The following is a 17,341-nucleotide window of genomic DNA, read 5'->3' as shown; positions in this document are numbered from 1 at the left end:
ATCCACATAAACCTCTAAGAGTTCTATTCTTTTGCCAGGGTTTCCAAAGGAGTGAAAGATCTACCTGGAAATTTTCAGTCTGCCACCAGTAATATCCCTTCTGGAAAAGCACTTATGTATTTCGGCTTGCTCCTGGCAAGTGGAGTTTTCTTTGTGTTTATTGCATTCACTTTATTTCTTCCGGTCATTGTATTGGTGCCCCAGAAATTTGCCATCTGCTTTACTGTGGGATGTGCCTTCATCATTGGGTCCTTCTTTGCCCTCAGAGGTCCAAAAAATCAGTTTAACCACATGTCGTCCAAGGAGGTGCAGAATTACTTCTATGCAGAAGTCTTTCTATTCTCTGTCTGGATTCTGGATGTGCATCTTCTCTAATATACTTTTTCCACTTTTTCTATCAGAGGCTTCCTTTCACATTAGGTTTCCTTGGCAGCATGATAGGGACCATTTACGTCTCTATGGTGCTTCACAGCTATGTTCTATCTGTGCTCTTTTCCGTGCTTCAGGTATTAAGATCTAAGCTCCTTGTGTAAGCAATTAATTTCTAACTTTTGTGAATCTTATTTCTACGGGCAGTTAAATTCCAGATAATAATTTCCCTTACAATTGTTCTCTGGGAAAACAATATTGCTTATCTAATAGGAGGAAACCGATTGAGTAATTGTTTGATCGAGAAATCCTTATGTGCTTGTAGGTCCTGGCACTAGCATACTATGCTATCTCTTACTTTCCTGGTGGATCTACTGGTCTGAAGCTTATTTCGTCATCTTTGACATCTTCTATTTTGAAGTGCTTTGGCAGGTGATATTGACAGCCAAAACATTTTAATTGTTCTGTGATATGGTATTCTAGCCACATTCTGTCATTTCTTATAGACACAGGACACTAGAATGAACTATGTTCCCATGATGCTCGAGCAAAGTTTTGCAAAGTAAAGGGTACATGTCTCACTTCAGATTTTAATTTCTTGTCGACTACATTTTTGGATTGCTATATGATTTAACCTTCTGGCAGTGGGTTTTGTATAGATACCTTGTACCTGTAAGGTGGTAAAAGATGAAAAGAAACCAGTTTTTGGTATTTTGCCTTCAATTTCCATGTTTCTCCCATATTAGTCTAATGACAGCATCATCTTTGAATGGCATGCGTGAGAGTCCATGGAAAAAGAAGGGTAGTTAGTTTTCACCATATAGTTTGGTTAGATTTTTCTTTGATATTTGGGTAATTATGATAATGACAGGAGACTATTCTAGGCAATGTTCAGGTACACGATTGTTTTCCGGTTTTCGCTGAAACATACAGAAATTTCCCATTTCACCATATTGAAAAGAAAAACGTACAGTGGTATCATAGAAACCATGAGTCAATTCTTGTTCTGTTTTAAGCTGTGTTGGTTCTTTGATCCTAAAGATAGTCTCAGAAAATACGGAGTGATTTCTTTTTAATATGTTGGCAATGAATCAGTTTTCCATATAAGATGTAACATTTTATCATTGATCAGATCATTGTTGTCTTCTCCCAACTTGGCTCTAGTAAAAAATTGGATAAATGGAAGCAATCCGTTATCTATAACCAAATGCAATAAGTTATTAACAAAAAGTAAAGAACTGTTGAATTGAAAACACATATTTAAAATGAAATAAGTCATTGTACAAACAAACAAGTTTTACACCCAGGCATTACTTCAGACATACATTTCCTAAAATGTTGTCCTGGTTTACTTCATATTCTCAGTTTGGATAAGCTCATCTTGTGTCTCCAAAAGATTCTATCTAATACTGTCTGAAACAGAAGCCAGATTTTGGTAAGTATTTATACATTTCCTGCCAGTTTTTCTACTTTGAACTCTCCTAAAGCTTAATTTTCAATTACAAAAAGTCAGAAACTGGTGATTCTCACAAAAGCTAAGCTTCTATAGTTATCTCCGTAAGAACAGCCATTTTTCAGACAAATTTCTCATATGCTATAACATAAGAAATACTGGAAACAGTGGAAAAGATTCAAATTAAAGCTAAAAGATTTAACACTATCACATAAACAAATACAAAGCAATACAAACTCACAGAAACAAATCTTTACTGCAAACTGTTGACATACTTCTGAAATTTTGTACACCATAAAAATCCCCTCACTCAGTCTTCCAAGCATAAAGAAAATGGCAGAATCCCACTGAAGAAGGCTGCTCTTCTAACACATCCCAAAAACTCTTCCCAAAATCTTCAGCTTCAATATTACTGCTATGAAATTCACCTTCATCCGCATCTCTTCTAAAGACGAAAATGCCCACACCTGAATGGTTCCCGTTGTACAGCCAGTCATGCACATCCCACAAGATTTGCACAGGAGAATTATCCACCAAAATTGTTTCGTTTCCCCTGAATCTCCAATGCAAATTTGGCACTCGAATTGATTCCATCCCGTCTACGCTGATCCACATTTCAGGGTCATAAGGCCCGGACAGAGAAGACTCGATTATAATGCTATGCTCCTTGTCCTGGCCTAACGTTGTTTTCGTGCAAAAGCACTTCTTTGCAAACACGATTTCTTTCTTCTGCACTAGCGAGGCGTCTTCTGAGGGCAGCCTAGACTTTGTCCTCCTCAACGCCTCCTTCTGTTGATCACCCAACAATAAGATCAGCTCTTCTCTGGACACCATTGCAACATAGTAATCAGAGTCTGGCTCAGGGCTATCGGTGAACTTTGCAGACCTTAAATCCCAGAAAACATCGATGCGTTTCTCAGCAACTCTGAATGTTTTCAGACCCTTCTTGCCCCAAAACTGCCAGGTCTTGAGATCAATCTTGCATGTGTAGTAATTATCATCCTGAGGGTTCTCCACCGTGATGTAAAGCGAGTGGCCAATCACAGTCTTGGCCCATGTTACAGTTATGTTGCAAACTATATCTACAAGTTTCGCTTTGTGAATGCATGTTACAAAGTTTTCCGCAGGTTTGTTGGTTGTGGGGTCATCAGCAGGTTGCTGAACCAACGTTGTTGGAACGGAAGGTTCTAACATTGTCAAGAATTGTTCCAAACAATCCACATGTCTGATGACCTGATTCCTATTTAGAAGCCCCTTTTCGGACAAACTTTTGCAATCAGATACCTATTATCAACCAAAGGGACATTTGCAATGCAGATTTCAATTGAATATCTCATCTCCCACTTTTCCTCATGCATGCATAAATTGATGAAGAAAACCCTTTCAAGATCTCTCTTTCCTAATCTATTTTGAGTCCCTTTTGGACCAAGAAATACAAAAATACACAACCTCAGAAAACTCAAATTTACCTGGGCAGATGATGATGATGATTCTTGAATCCAGGCGTTATCTTAATTTGAATGGCAGATTTCTTGCTGCTCTCTCGTTTTGGAAGGCTATGAACAACACAATTATTTAGAAGAAACAGGGCCCTACATACATCATTAAATCAAAATATATGAATTATCAGGAATTAATAGATAGAAGAATCGCGAAGGCCTTTCTTATCCAAATGATGCGGATGTTTCATTTGAAATCTACAGGCCTTTCTTCTGGTTCTTCGTTTTCCTTCTTTGGTGATAGAGATGGAAATTTCAAAGTTTCAGATACACAACTTGCCAAGTGGCTGTATTTGGCAGCCCCATAACTCTGTACTAAATTTAGGAATAAATCCTCAATTCATATGATGTCTGTCTGATGTTTCATTTTCTTAAGGATGTGGGTATAAAACTTATGGGCCGAATTTATTAATTATTCGATCATTCTTTCCATATAATTCAATCTTGGATGAATAAAATTGAAGTTTCTTAATTCCCTTGTACGATGCACTAAAGTTAAAGAAATTTTAAGCCACAAAGTCCAAGTTTACGCTTGGATCGAGGAATTTGGAGTTAAGAATTTTGAATTTATGATAACAAATTTTCTAAATTTGTTTGGATAGTTTCATATTACAGAATTTCAAATCATTGATAGCATATTTTCAAGTATATTGTGTGGCATTCATAATGAATGTTAAATTTATTTAATATGAAGGCAATTCAATTTATTTTTCCCTCCAAATCTTTTCATTGAAATTTTACATTGAGGGTTCCGTCTCACAACCACAAATTTGAAACCCGAGTTTCATATGACCAGAAACATCTGAACTTCACCTAAATCCAACAAAGTAAAAATACTGCAAGAATATTCAGATCAAGCAAATGAGACAAGGAGTCGAGATTCTAGCTCGACTATTCACATTTCATTAAGCTCGACTCAAACTTGACCATTTGCATCCTTGGTTAGTCATATCTAAAGAAAGAGAGTCCACATTTGAAAGAAAAATAAAAGCACCGTTTACAACATCAATCTATCAAAGCTGTGCTGTATCTTATTTCTCAACTGATCTCATCATGGGTGCCACCCATTTTAATTATACAAGAGAAAATTGTGTATTTTGAGAAATATACATGTAGTGACTCATAAATACAAGACTATTAAGGATATATAATAGTGTGGAGATATCTCTGGAACTATATAGAAAAGGAAACTGCAGAGCAGCTCAAATTACCTGAAACCATTTCACCCAACTCTTAGGAGGATTGCAATGTGGAGTCAAAGAAGGCTCTGTACAAACACTCTTATGACAAAAGCTGTGGACTCTTTTACAGTCCAACCATTAGTTTTCCCCGAGGCATAGATCTGCTCCTTCGAAATTGAGGAACAGCTGAATTGCTTGCTTCCTTCCCGTTCTGAAGTATGACGTTGGAATACTTATTTTCGTGGTAGCCATCCACTGTCTGAACATGTCAATAAAGCCAGAAATAATGTACGACGTACTTATGGGAAAAGGGTAGACAGCAAAGTTCCGAGAAAATCAAAGCTTAGTTTGTAAAGCAAGTAGTTCTGTAATACCTTGGTTCTACAGCTTGAGAATTCCTATGAAGATTCTTCTCCTGAGTGGCGCTATATACTGGCGTGCGAATAGGTCCATGTTCAATTTCAGGATCTGAATTATCTGGTTTTTGAGGCTCCTCAAATGCTTTACCACTGTCCATATAAGAGAGCAGTCTCTCTGCACCACTAGACTTCTGAATTTTAGCTGATGACTCATGTTTAGTCTTGACCTTACTGTCTGGTTTAGTTTTTCTGAGTCCGTATTGCTGAATATTCAGTGCTTGCTTAAATTGCTCGTCTTCATTTCCTGGATGAGCTTTACGAAGTGTGACCCTGTGGAGGCTGTTCAAAACATCTGGAAAAGGTGGATCTTGTGAACCTCGATTCAGACGTGGGTTCATCGTTGATGGTACAGTTGCTGGAAAATTGGCAACAGGTTTATTGACAGAAACACTAGATGGAAATGGTGCTCTTATGACTAGTGGATTTTCAAGTGCGTCAGACTTTATTCTTGTTTTCACAATGGTGCCTCTGTCAGTGGATGTTGATCTCCGAACTGGAGGTGAAGGAGATCTTGGCTTAATGGAGCCTATTGATCTTTCCTCACCTAGCAGGGGCATTTTTGGCATGACATCCTTGTCTGTGAGAGAGGGAAACCGAGATCTTCTCTGCTTACCTGCAGAACAGCTTCTCACCTGAAATATAGTTCGAAAGAGATTAGATTCTACTTCTGGAAGGCTGAACCACAAGAAACCTGGAGATATGATGTAGAAGTTGATGAAAGCATATATCTGCAGTTTATGACTCAAAAATAGTTTATTACAACAAAGATATTCCTCAATCCTCAACAGCACAATTCAATGAACCGTTAACCAGTTATTCCATACCTATTATGTAGATTCTTATATCCACTCCAATCCATCCAAGGATATAACCAGAAGACTAAATCACATATTCCGAATCCTTCTTACCTCATTCCAGGTAACTTTAATTTATAATGAAGAACGGTGAACAACAATTTGGTCCAATTCAATATGTTCCGGGGGTATGATTTTGGAAATGCATAGACAAACAGAGTCATTTACTATTTTCATTCACATACAATATGATAAGCAGGTACCTCTGTATTTTGGGTGTCTACATGTTTCTCATTCATCTCAGGCTTTGAACTGGCATTGTTATATTTTGGCATCCGAAGAGGTGATGCTGCACCTCGAACATTTGTGCGACTTTTCAACTGCTCCAATTCAGCTTCCTTTCTCTCTAAAATTGTCTTCAGGTTTGCGATCTTATCTCAAACCATGAAATAGTCAGAATATGAGCAAAATAAATTCCACATCATATTAGGCAGGTAATCATAGAAGAACAGACCTCCTCTTTACAGTCTCTAATTTCACTGGTTTCTTTATTAGATTGGGCTGTCCCCAGGTCTATTGTAGCAACTCTTTCAGCAAATTTCAAGGTGCTAATTGTCTCTCCCAGAGCATTAACCTCTGGGTTTATATGCACAAACATCAATGTCTTAGCATGACCCCCTGTGGCAAAGATGACAGTAATAAGACAATATGCTTTTCTGAACAGTTATCTTAGCATGTCTCCTGTGGAAAAGTTAACAAATCAACAATTTGCTGCGTAGAAAGGCTTTAGAAACTTCTTGCTGATTCTATCTGAAGTCAACCCTTTTTTTTTTTTTTTTTAATAAATTCTAAGTCAAACTTCTAGTCAGCTTTTTTTAACTCCAATCTACTGTTCTACTTTATCTCAAATAATATAACAGTGGATCACACTGTTACATCTAGATGAATGTTTCAAAAAGACAAGGTTTCATGCACTACCTAAAGAATCTTGTAATACTTGCGTGAGTTTGCTGTTTCTGTAAGGAACATAAGAACTCTTTTGCGCCAGGGCAGCAATGACATCTCCAAGGGCAGAGAGCGATCTGTTGATATGTTGAGCTTCTTTTAATCTCTCACCTACAGCTTCAGATCTATCCACTCTCTCGCTGCCAGCTAGATCTACTAAGTGAAGGCAACCCTTTAAGATGGAGCCTCTCGGACATGGACTGTCAAAATGCTGCAGAAAGGGTTTCAATCACAGATCATTATGAATAATTAAGAAAATAGATGCTAAAGAGGAAACTAAAAACTCAAAGGCGGCAAAGTTTACCTATGGGATCGGCTGCTCCGCTCATTCAAAGCTGTGGCACCCACTGCACGATTTCTTTGTCCAACTCTCATCAAATCAAGAACATCTTCAGTACATTTAACAGGAATCAAACTTGCATCAGGAACATTAAGACCATTGAGCTGAGAGTTGTTTCGAATATCTAATGTGTAGGTGATTAAAGACACCCAAATTCTTGCCAAGACAACATGATATCAGGAAAGAAGGAAAATGTTGACAAGGATATCTTCTATTGCTTCCGTCAGTGACCAACAAATCTCTCACTTGTTCATTGTATATTTCAACCATTTGGACTCCAACTTCATATTCTATGAGGTCCATTCTGGCCTTTGAAATGTGAAACAGGTCACGTAGAGCACGGTAATTCACTCCCCATGTCTCCTCTGTCGTCAAGTTCGGACCACTCTGTGTAAATGGAAAGTAATGATAAACTTCATGTATATGAAAGATACTTGCACAGAGTAGAAACTTCTTATATTGTATTCTTTTGATATTCGAAAAATGTTGCAAAGAACAGAATACACGTTACACACTTTTATATGTGAAAGATCTTGCAGCTTTACAAATTTCATTGTGGCAAAAGGACATGCTTTTTCTGTTCGAAAATCATATATTTTGATTTATAATTCCATACGATTCTATAAGGTCTAATTGAAGCAAACAACCAGAATAATGTTAAGATTTCATATTACCATTGTGTAGGTCTTCCCAGAGCCAGTCTGACCATAGGCAAATATACAAACATTATAACCATCAAGAACAGATCGGACCAACGGTTGAGTTTCTGCATATATTTGATCTGTGCATTTGGAGCAATAAATTGAAAATGAGAAGTGATAAATACTTAACTTTATCTTATGTTCATAGAGATGGAGCCCCATGTTCTAAGACAAGCCAAAATTTTGAATAATAAAAACAACACGTGTGCTTTAGTTTCACAATAATAAAAATAACAGGCGTGCTTTAGTTTCACTTGCAAATGTTCATTTAGAGGTGGCCATATTGCATAACCAAATTGAAAATAATGGAAAGGACATACACTGTGTCACATTCATCCCGAAAACTTTATTGAATGAGAAAACCCTCCTTGCATCTTTACCCTGCTTCTGTGGATTGACGATCATGATATTTCCATTTTCTCCAATATAATCCACTGTTGACTGTCCATTAGATTGTCCTGAAAGGAACGGCCTTACCCTACAGTAAACCCTGATTGTCCCTGCAGAGAACTAGTCCAATATTAACTTCAGTTATTAAAATAACTGTTATGTTTCTCTGGGCAGTAGACATTCTACCTTCCATCCAGCTATGTGCATGAACCTTTATAGCTTTTGAAACCATTACCTTTCAGGTCTTGGACTTGATTGAAAAGCACACGGTTTTCTTCCAAAACTTTGTGAAATGAAGAAGCTGCCACCTCAAGGCCTTTGATGTGGTGGCCTGACAAAGGCATCACTATATTATTGGACTAGACAAGAATCTTCTAGAAATAGACAGAAAGTTGAAGTTTGGGGGCTAAACTAACCAATATTGATGTAGTATAGCTGAAAGCACACACACAAAGAACAGAAAGGAAAACTATAAAAACATAAAATGGACCGGTTGGCTTGTATCTCACCCAGCCAAAGAAGTTCTTTCTCCCATCCTAATTGAATCTGGTTAACTTCTTGCTTTGTCTCTCGTAAAAGAGCTTTTAAATCCTGAAAATTGGTACATTTTGAGACGGTAGAACAAACATTATGAGGAGAATATTTGCATAAGAGAATGAAAGCTACACAAAAATTACCATGAAAACTTGAGGCACACTATTAAGAAGGTTACTGAGGATACATTTTTCATTTATGAGCATAAGACATCCTGACTTTTTTATTCTCTACTCTTCGTTGGATCTTAGTTATGCAAACAATGGTAAGGTGGAAAGACTAGTAAATTTAATTACAGAAAACAGGGGAAAAGAAAGGCAGCCTAAGTTGAAGTAAATGATAGTCATACCTCTAACTGTTTCTGCTGCAGATCAAGCAGTTCTACACTACAATTGGAGTTATTCAAATGCCATGTTCCTTGGCCTTTTCCACCACAAATGCAGAAATTGGAAATATCTCTTGATACAAGACTCATCCTTTTGCTAAGGTACTTTGATATTGCTTCGAGGAATTGAGATTTTGTTTGAGGAGAGGAATCGGTATTCAGAACTTTCTTCAGAAATAAACCAAGCTGCAGCTCAAAGAAGCGAAGTATCACTTCATTGCCTCACCACTTAGGCTGGCTAAAATCAAGTCATGGCATAAGTAGAAGGTGAATGATTTAATCTTTGTATTACCTGATTGCCTTGGGAAGCCAGCAGCCCAGAAAAATCCTTAACAACCTTCCTCACCACCATATCAATGGCCTACATGTTTCCACATTTAGACTGACCCCAGATGGTAGTATGCTATGAAATTGCAGATAAGACCTAGTATGACTAGCCAGGTGCTAAAACATAGTTTAAAACCGAATTCACTGATAGAAGACATCTCTAAAGGCGGCTAGACAGGGAAAGAACAATGGGTTGGTCTTTATAGTTAGGACAAAAAACTCCTATACACCAAATCATGATTAGGAACAAAGTTGGGCAGAAAATATGCCATTCTAACAGGTCAGAGGGCCTATTACTGGATCACTGATTATGGTGTGACCAATACATTCAAACTGAAACTGTTGATGCTGCAACACAGAAGTTCCTTCAAGGACAACTTAAATTAGTGCCTAAAATGTGAAAATTCTTAATTGCCAAAGTCGTCAGGAACATTTATTTTCCATTTCTTTATCCCCATTCGTCAAATGTACCATCTTACTGAAAGTCAGAGTTGCTTGGTACATTGATCTGAAAGATTTGAGGTTTCCTGAATTACTAGAGCACTTCTGGCATTAAAGAGTTTCCAGTTTTTAAATTACTCAGTTGGTAGTGTTTACTTTTCACGAGCAGTACGGAAGTGGTATTCTAGAGCCTATGACTATGTACATTCACAGCCCATTCATACCAATCACAGCCGTTTTGTCTAGTATCAGCTCCAGAGATTACGTTCAGCTAATTGGTGAGTCAAATTTTAAATACATGAATATATTTAATTAAGCAAACGTTTTCTTTTTCTTTTTGGCTATCATTATATCTCCATAGCATATCAATGGATTGAAATGCATGCATTAGCTATATTATACACAATTGAGGTCAGACTCATATCAAGCAGAGTTAATGTTAGCCAAATAAGTGTTTTCTTAAAGGAAACAAACAGTCATATATTTTTGTAGGGAATTTTTCTTCTGTTCCAGCACAATAAAGCAAATTGCATATGGATGCAATAAACAGAGAATGATCTTACCTACCATTGGACTTAAAGCCAAGTCATCAAATCCATTTGTTTCTGTCAGATAAGCTTGCAGAAGACCGAGACTAAAATAATCGAACATGAACGTGAGTATATTGGCTGCTCTAGAATCCTCATGTGAGTCAGTATATAAGTGGAGGAACCCCAATAGCTGTTCATATTGTGATGATTCAAAATCATCCAGTAATTCATCTGCACTTTCACTACTCACGACAGAGGATGGAGGGTCTCTGGGAGAGGACATAATTCTCACTGTTCCACCATATTTCCAGACTCCAATTCCTCCAGATTGCTTCCACTCATAATATCCTCTCAAACACAGAATGCAATCCACAACTTTGCTCGATGAGCCTCCCTAAATTCAAATGTTCTTTTGAGTTCATTAGCTCACAGGAGGACAGTCATGAAAATGTTAAATAACCATCCAGGAAGAAACATACAATGTAAAATAGTGTCAGTCAAATGTGTTTATTAAGTGACTGGATAATTGGATTGCTAATGCAGAGCACTGAAAGGATCAAGACACTGAAAGCGAAATATGGTTATATTCATGTATAACGAAGTCCATGGCCTCAGCATCCCTGAATTCTCAATCGAACCTTTCTCACCAAAGGCGTAATGCCTATGGACAGTATATTCCTAGTATATGAACATTGTTAAATAGAGAGCAAAATGAAAGAGACCACATCACAGAAACAATGACAGTGTTGATTTGGAATCCTACCAAACCTTGACCCTTCTTTGCAAAAACAACTACCAATGATAGAGTGAACACCAGTTCTTGGTATCACTTTCTCACACCATTATATTTATATAGATGTTTTTAGACGGAAAAACTTAAATCACCATTCAGTTAGAGCTGTTTGTTGAGTGTGATAAGATACAAAGTAGAATATGTTTGGGCGTGTGTGTGTGTCTCTCTCTCTATATATATATAAATATATCTATATATAACTGAAATTATGAATCCACACGGGTTCCAGAGCACTACACGAGACAATGTTCTGGGAGGAAGGAATAATTGGCAGAACTGTCAAAAGGAGTATTGAGCAATATAACATGTAGCCATTGACTTGAGTACAACATACATTATCGACTTTTACCTGACATGTAACCCCTGATGTCCACAGCACAGAGTAAAGTTCACACACCACTGCGTTCTCTTTCTTGATTAGCACGGAAAAATCAATGGAATAAACTAGGTACAAACCTTTTCAAGATCAGATGCTTCAAACGTGAGGAGCTTCATTCTGCCAACAGCGACTAGAAAATTCCTCACGTTCTCAAAATACTGAATAGCATACAGCGCAGCACCCTCCGTCGCCTGCACATCCAGCACTGGAGTTTCCACCACCTACGTATTCAACAAACAGAAAAATAACAAGTTCGGGATCAACCCTAAATGAAACAGAAAAGTTTCCCAGTGAAGCAAAACACATTGTATATAGTTGTCAGAAGGACCTTGCGGATGGCGCCGGGCTTGACTTTGTTAAGAACATTGCAGAGAATGAGTCCATTGCGAAGCGCTAAGCGGAAGTCCTCCTCCGTCGGTTCTTTTGGCATCGTCTCCGATGCGCCGTGGTCCATTTGCCGCAGCCATTGCGCCGCCTGGTACCTCCTTGCAGCTGAAATGATCACCGCCAATATTCAATTTCTGGCTATATGTAGGGTAATAAACTCGCGATTTCATTTGTTCTAATAAATAAATTCATTCATTATTCAAAATTTACCGAATTTATTCATATTAATAAAAAAATCTCTTTTATTTAACTTTAATTGACTTATTATTGATTAATTACATGTCAAATAAACATTTCTATTATCAAATTACCTACAAACGTTTTCACGGATTTATGCATGTGATAAGATATATGTTCACCAATACAAGGGCAGTTAAATAAAAAAATTATTTGATTCACAATAAGTCAGTAATTAGTCAATCAATAGTAAATATCAATTTTCATTCAATTTTTTTATTTATATCCACAAATTTGATGAATTTTGACAACAGATAAACTTATTTGTTAAATGAAAGTAAACCTCATGGGTAGCAGATATATTTCTCAAACCACATGAGGTCAACATGTAATTATATCTAACCTCATGGGAGGGGAGCTTAATAATCCCTAAATTTTATCTTATATTTTAATATCTATTTATAATCTTTTATACTTTTTAAAATTGACAAATCCTAACAATTAATTTATAATTTTTTATATCTATTTGCAAGTTTTATATTTATATCAAGATACATAGTATGCATTATACAATCTATTTTATTACTTATAAATTTATGTCAAAATATGATGATTCATATGACATAATAATAATAATATAGTGAATAAATTTAGTTATTTTTATTGTATATATAATGAGATCAACAAGTTTAATCAATAATTTAGTAAGCTCGAACAAACGTGGTTTAGAAAGTCTTTTGACCAATGTAACTAATTTACTTTTAATACCTAAAATTTGATTCTGACTAAAATTTGAATCCCTTTATTAGTTAAAAAATTACAAAAATTATATAAAAATTCACATTCATTTTCAATTGACTTATTAATAATTTATTACAAGTCAAATAAATATTTTATAACCAAATTAATCTTATTAGAATGAAGATATACTTCCTTACATACAAATATTTGTTTGGGCCTAAAATAAGTTAGTGATAAATCAAATATCAATAGTACTAAATGTAATTTTTCAAATTATATGAGCTGTCATAACAAAAAACCTCATACGGAGATTGGTGTAACTAATTCCTATGAAAAATATACAATGTCTCCCCCCCTCCCCCCACCTTTTATTTTTCTAAGATTGCATTTGGATAAAAAGATTTGAAATTATAGATGGAAGAAAATTATAGAACCATAAATAACAGTGGAATACGAACAAAAAATACAATATGTCAACATAAAATATTTTGAATCGTTTATTTTTAAAAAATAGAATAAATGGTCGATAGAATAAGGATTTAATAAGATTATTTAAATTATTGTAATTTGGTTTAAAAATTAAATATAGATAATTTAAAGTTTTACTTAAATTAATTTTATTGTGAAATATCTATTTTATTTTAATTTATTTTCTTTTTAATTTTTCAGTAAATTTCAACTGTAGTAGAGGGAATTTTGAGCGCCGTAGTCTCAATAATGGTAGAATTTGAAATACCAGAGGCACGATCCGCGCCATTGCGATAAAACCTCTTCTGCCGTCGATTTTTTCTTATCAACGGATCAGTACAAGAGTATACAAAAGTGACGCAGATCGAGATTAGCAACCGTCGATCAAGGACCCGAATCCAACGGCACTCAGGTAACTCCACTCCCAGATTCGACGTATATAAATACCTAATCATGATTGCCACTCCAATATAGCAGGAAATCAGCTCGATCAAAAACAGTTTCCGAATTTACAGATATCTTAATTCCGCCAGAGGAGGGACTGAGAGAAAGAGAGAATGTCGGGGAGAGGAAAGGGAGGCAAGGGTTTGGGCAAGGGCGGAGCGAAGCGGCACAGGAAGGTGCTGCGGGACAACATCCAGGGCATTACCAAGCCGGCGATTCGCCGCCTGGCTCGCCGTGGTGGCGTTAAGCGCATCAGCGGCCTCATCTACGAGGAGACTCGTGGTGTTTTGAAGATTTTCCTAGAGAACGTGATTCGTGACGCCGTCACCTATACCGAGCACGCTCGTCGCAAGACTGTGACCGCGATGGATGTCGTTTACGCGCTGAAGAGGCAGGGTCGAACTCTGTACGGTTTCGGAGGATAGGGTTTTCTAGGGCTAGGATTGGGGGTTGTGAAATTTGTATAAACTGGCGCGTTTTGGGTGGGGGAAATGGTAACTTTTAGCAGTTAGGGATTTGTGTGGTTGTGAAGCTCTGTTCTGAAACGTTAGCTTGTTATCTTAATGAAAGGAGTTCAATTCCATTGCTCTTCTCTACGTTGTTTTTTCAGTGTCTTGGACATTGTTCATAATCTTAGTAGAAAATACATTAAAGATACAACCAAGAATATTACTCAGGCCCTACTTTGTTATATGATTTAGTAATATTCTCATTGTTGATGCAATTTGTGGTGCCAAATGCAATCATTATAGGAACTTTGGAGGGTTTGACGACAGGGTTTCTTTAATCATGCATTCAACCGAGAATGGTGGCCTGATTAGAAATTTAGGCCCACACTTCCACTTGATGGCAGGCTAGAATGGTTTTGATGAGCTAACCAAAGATTCAGTCTATCACAAGAACTGTTGAAAACGCTGGGAAGCCATATGCCTACTACACTGCACTGTAATCTGCTGCAGAGCTTTTTCAACTTTTGAATTTTGATGCACCACCACCAATGACCAAGAATTACTCAAGTTATATTAGAATGTTTATCATTTGGCTGTGGGAATAATGTATATTACCTGCTTCTTCAGCTTTCCTCTGTGCTAATCCGCCGTAATTGATGATCTCTTCGGCATGTGGAGCTTCACTGCTGTGGCGGATCAAGCCATTTTCTCCTCTCCAGCTCTTGCTTGGCGAGCTGAACATTGAGCTGCTGTAGCTTTCTTGAGGCATTCTGTCCTTCCCTGTTGGGGGATCAAACTGTCAGATTTTTATGGGATTGACAATTTCAAGGTAATTTATCAAGAATTACAATATTATTGCATTAGTAGCAATTTAAGGTCGATGGAGACAGTTCCCAGATACAATCTTGCTGGTTTGAGGTTAATACACTTGTGTGAATGTTTCACTTAGAAAGCAAAAAGGAGAATGCTGGAACTGTCGGTTCAGAAACACTTAAATATGTGAGAGCAAATGAATAAAGGAAGTCACCTGATTTTCTGCCAGCCGATTGCAAGTCTCTTGGATTTCCGGTGATCCACGTTGAGGAAGAAAAACGATCAGTTGCTGGCCTCCCGGCCGACCGTTAAAGCCCTGTTCTGATTGGATCTGAACTGGAAATATGAAGCTTAAAGCACACAAGCATCTAAATGTTACACTGGGATCATTGAGCGAAATACAGAGGAGAGAAAGAGAGGAGATGGATAAGTGGTTCAATTCAAGCGTTAAAGCAGGGGAAAAACGAAAAGGCCCTGAAAGTAAAATGTCCTGTTGTGTGGGAATGGGGTTGGCGTTGAACCCAAAATAAATACTAACTGACCTCAGGGTGAATTTGGTTGACTGTTTGACAAGCACGTCTTTCACAACTTCAATTGAAATCATTTCCGCACCACTGTCGTTTATTCCAGTGGTTAACAACCTACAGGTAACATAGATCCCACTATAATGATTCCATTTAAATATTACACCTGCTGGATTCTGTATTTATTAGTAGAAATGTTAAAGCTACACCCAGTATTTCTTGCACTATATATTTTCAAACGCACTTTTTCGAGTATATAACAACATTGAATGCAGTATCTAAACGAGATTTAAACATATGGTACACTCGATACTTTGTGCGTTGGAAGCGTAGTGAATGAGGCACATCGTCTAATGTTAGAAAATAAAGTATGCGTCCGTCGTCTAACTACACACAGTACGGCATGGGATGAATAGAAATTTGACAAGTGGCAGATGTGGTAGGGCCTTAAGAAGGTTGGACCAGGCGGCAAGATCTGATCTTTGGGCTACCATGTTTTCCTTTTACCCTAGGCTTTAAGAATATGCATTTCTAGTGTGCGAGTTAAAATTTTTTTACATAGGGTTAAATGATGATGATGATTGTGCTCAATTTAGTGCCATGAAGAAGACTAGGCATGAATAGGAGGATTGAGGTTCTTAACTATTCTACCAAACAAAGGAACTACAAACTAGTCAAATCAAAGCAAGCTATGTTTCTAGAGGAATTGACTAATATTCCTTTTGGAAATGAATTCAAAGTATTGTCAGCATAGACAAAATTGATTTAGTTATATTCTAACGGATAATCGGGTCTTGTACGTAATTATGAAATACTGCCAACATATATTTAGATAAAATGAGGTTAATTAAACATCCCATGAGATCTTACCGTCAAGAAGCTATCGATTTTTTATCTTCAAAATGTTCGTTTACAAATATATATTTTGATTGAATTACTATTAAAATAACTTTTGAATATTTTAATTACAAGAGAAATGAGAAAGAATAAGGGGAAATGAAGCAGCAATCAAAGGGTAGTGATCAAAGGGATAAAAAGGAGAAGGGAAGAGTATGTTTGAAGTTTGAAACAAAGAAGAGGAGGAAGTTGTCCCAAGTGGATTTAGAGACCATTGGATACCCTTCATTCAAATCATTCCACTCCACTCTTTACTTTTCATCTCTCTCTCTCTCTCTCACACACACATTCTCTTTTGTGGGGTCGATTCCAAAATTAATTTGGTTTGTGACATTGTGTTTCCGGTGGTAAAATGAAATTAGGAAGCGCAAAATTATTAACTCGTGCTTTGCAGAAAGCATGCACGCCCAAGTTGAATACTTGATTGTATCCAGGTCTCATAACCCTATATAGGTATCAAATTATGATTTTTACTTGTGTTACATATATGAATTTGTATTTCATAATTCTTTAAGATTACTAAATATTGAATCATCAATTAATATAATGTTACACATATTATATCCTGCGAGCAGTTGAAAATATATTATTCTCATTAACTCATTAGCCGGTTTCAATTCTTTTTAACAATAAAGCTAGCATTAGTAGTCAATTCTGGTATTTAAGTTCAATTTTGATAAACTCATAAAAATAAAAAGGGTTGAATTTGATAATATACGTGGGGACCAAAGAGCAAAATGTTGGATATGCCTTTAGATTCATAAATTAAGAAATTAGATTATATAACCATAGCTAGATTTGTGCCGTAGATTGGGAACATAACAAAATGAAAGATAAGCACAATGGTGGGGAACAAGATGAACGAATAAGTATAACACACATCGTATGATTTGGTGTATAA

At 36.7% G+C, this 17,341-nt stretch overlaps 4 protein-coding genes across 4 annotated transcripts in view; 2 read left to right on the top strand and 2 right to left on the bottom strand.

The window, feature by feature from the left end:
• LOC105176571 (protein transport protein SFT2) overlaps positions 1–1,153 on the top strand; it is a 2,492-nt gene extending 1,339 nt beyond the window's left edge. The window contains exons 2-4 of the mRNA XM_011099421.2: positions 39–306; positions 402–506; positions 695–1,153. Coding sequence (XP_011097723.1) covers positions 39–306; positions 402–506; positions 695–805 — 484 coding nt within the window. The 3' untranslated portion in view covers positions 806–1,153. The remainder of the gene's footprint in view (positions 1–38; positions 307–401; positions 507–694) is intronic.
• On the bottom strand, positions 2,008–3,640 carry LOC105176569. Its single transcript, XM_011099419.2, has 2 exons — positions 3,292–3,640; positions 2,008–3,106 (listed from the first exon to the last, which is right to left on the bottom strand). The coding sequence occupies exon 2, from the start codon at positions 3,014–3,016 to the stop codon at positions 2,129–2,131; it is 888 nt and encodes a 295-aa protein (XP_011097721.1). The 5' UTR covers positions 3,017–3,106; positions 3,292–3,640; the 3' UTR covers positions 2,008–2,128.
• Positions 4,831–15,540, bottom strand: LOC105176624 (kinesin-like protein KIN-14F). The gene is given in 18 exon segments (XM_020698790.1): positions 4,831–5,553; positions 5,979–6,146; positions 6,230–6,393; positions 6,694–6,909; positions 6,912–6,931; positions 7,025–7,189; positions 7,269–7,447; positions 7,735–7,841; positions 8,082–8,261; positions 8,387–8,482; positions 8,661–8,742; positions 9,035–9,256; positions 9,363–9,431; positions 10,406–10,762; positions 11,618–11,761; positions 11,869–12,032; positions 14,822–14,986; positions 15,234–15,540. Coding segments are annotated over 17 exon segments (3,195 nt in total). The 5' UTR covers positions 14,976–14,986; positions 15,234–15,540; the 3' UTR covers positions 4,831–4,845.
• On the top strand, positions 13,775–14,353 carry LOC105176568 (histone H4). The gene has a single exon (XM_011099418.2). It carries the CDS (start codon positions 13,871–13,873, stop codon positions 14,180–14,182), a length of 312 nt encoding a protein of 103 aa, XP_011097720.1. The 5' UTR covers positions 13,775–13,870; the 3' UTR covers positions 14,183–14,353.

Source organism: Sesamum indicum, linkage group LG14 (assembly GCF_000512975.1).
Source record: "Sesamum indicum cultivar Zhongzhi No. 13 linkage group LG14, S_indicum_v1.0, whole genome shotgun sequence".
NCBI classification, from domain to species: Eukaryota; Viridiplantae; Streptophyta; class Magnoliopsida; order Lamiales; family Pedaliaceae; genus Sesamum; species Sesamum indicum.
The sequence above is the reverse complement of the archived record's forward strand: the minus strand, read 5'-3'. Positions and strand labels throughout refer to the sequence as shown.

What these genes read in the sequence shown, in the direction of transcription:
- LOC105176568 (XM_011099418.2), top strand. Translation starts at nt 13,871, where the DNA reads ATGTCGGGGAGAGGAAAGGGAGGCAAGGGTTTGGGCAAGGGCGGAGCG.
- LOC105176569 (XM_011099419.2), bottom strand. Translation starts at nt 3,016, where the DNA reads ATGTTAGAACCTTCCGTTCCAACAACGTTGGTTCAGCAACCTGCTGAT.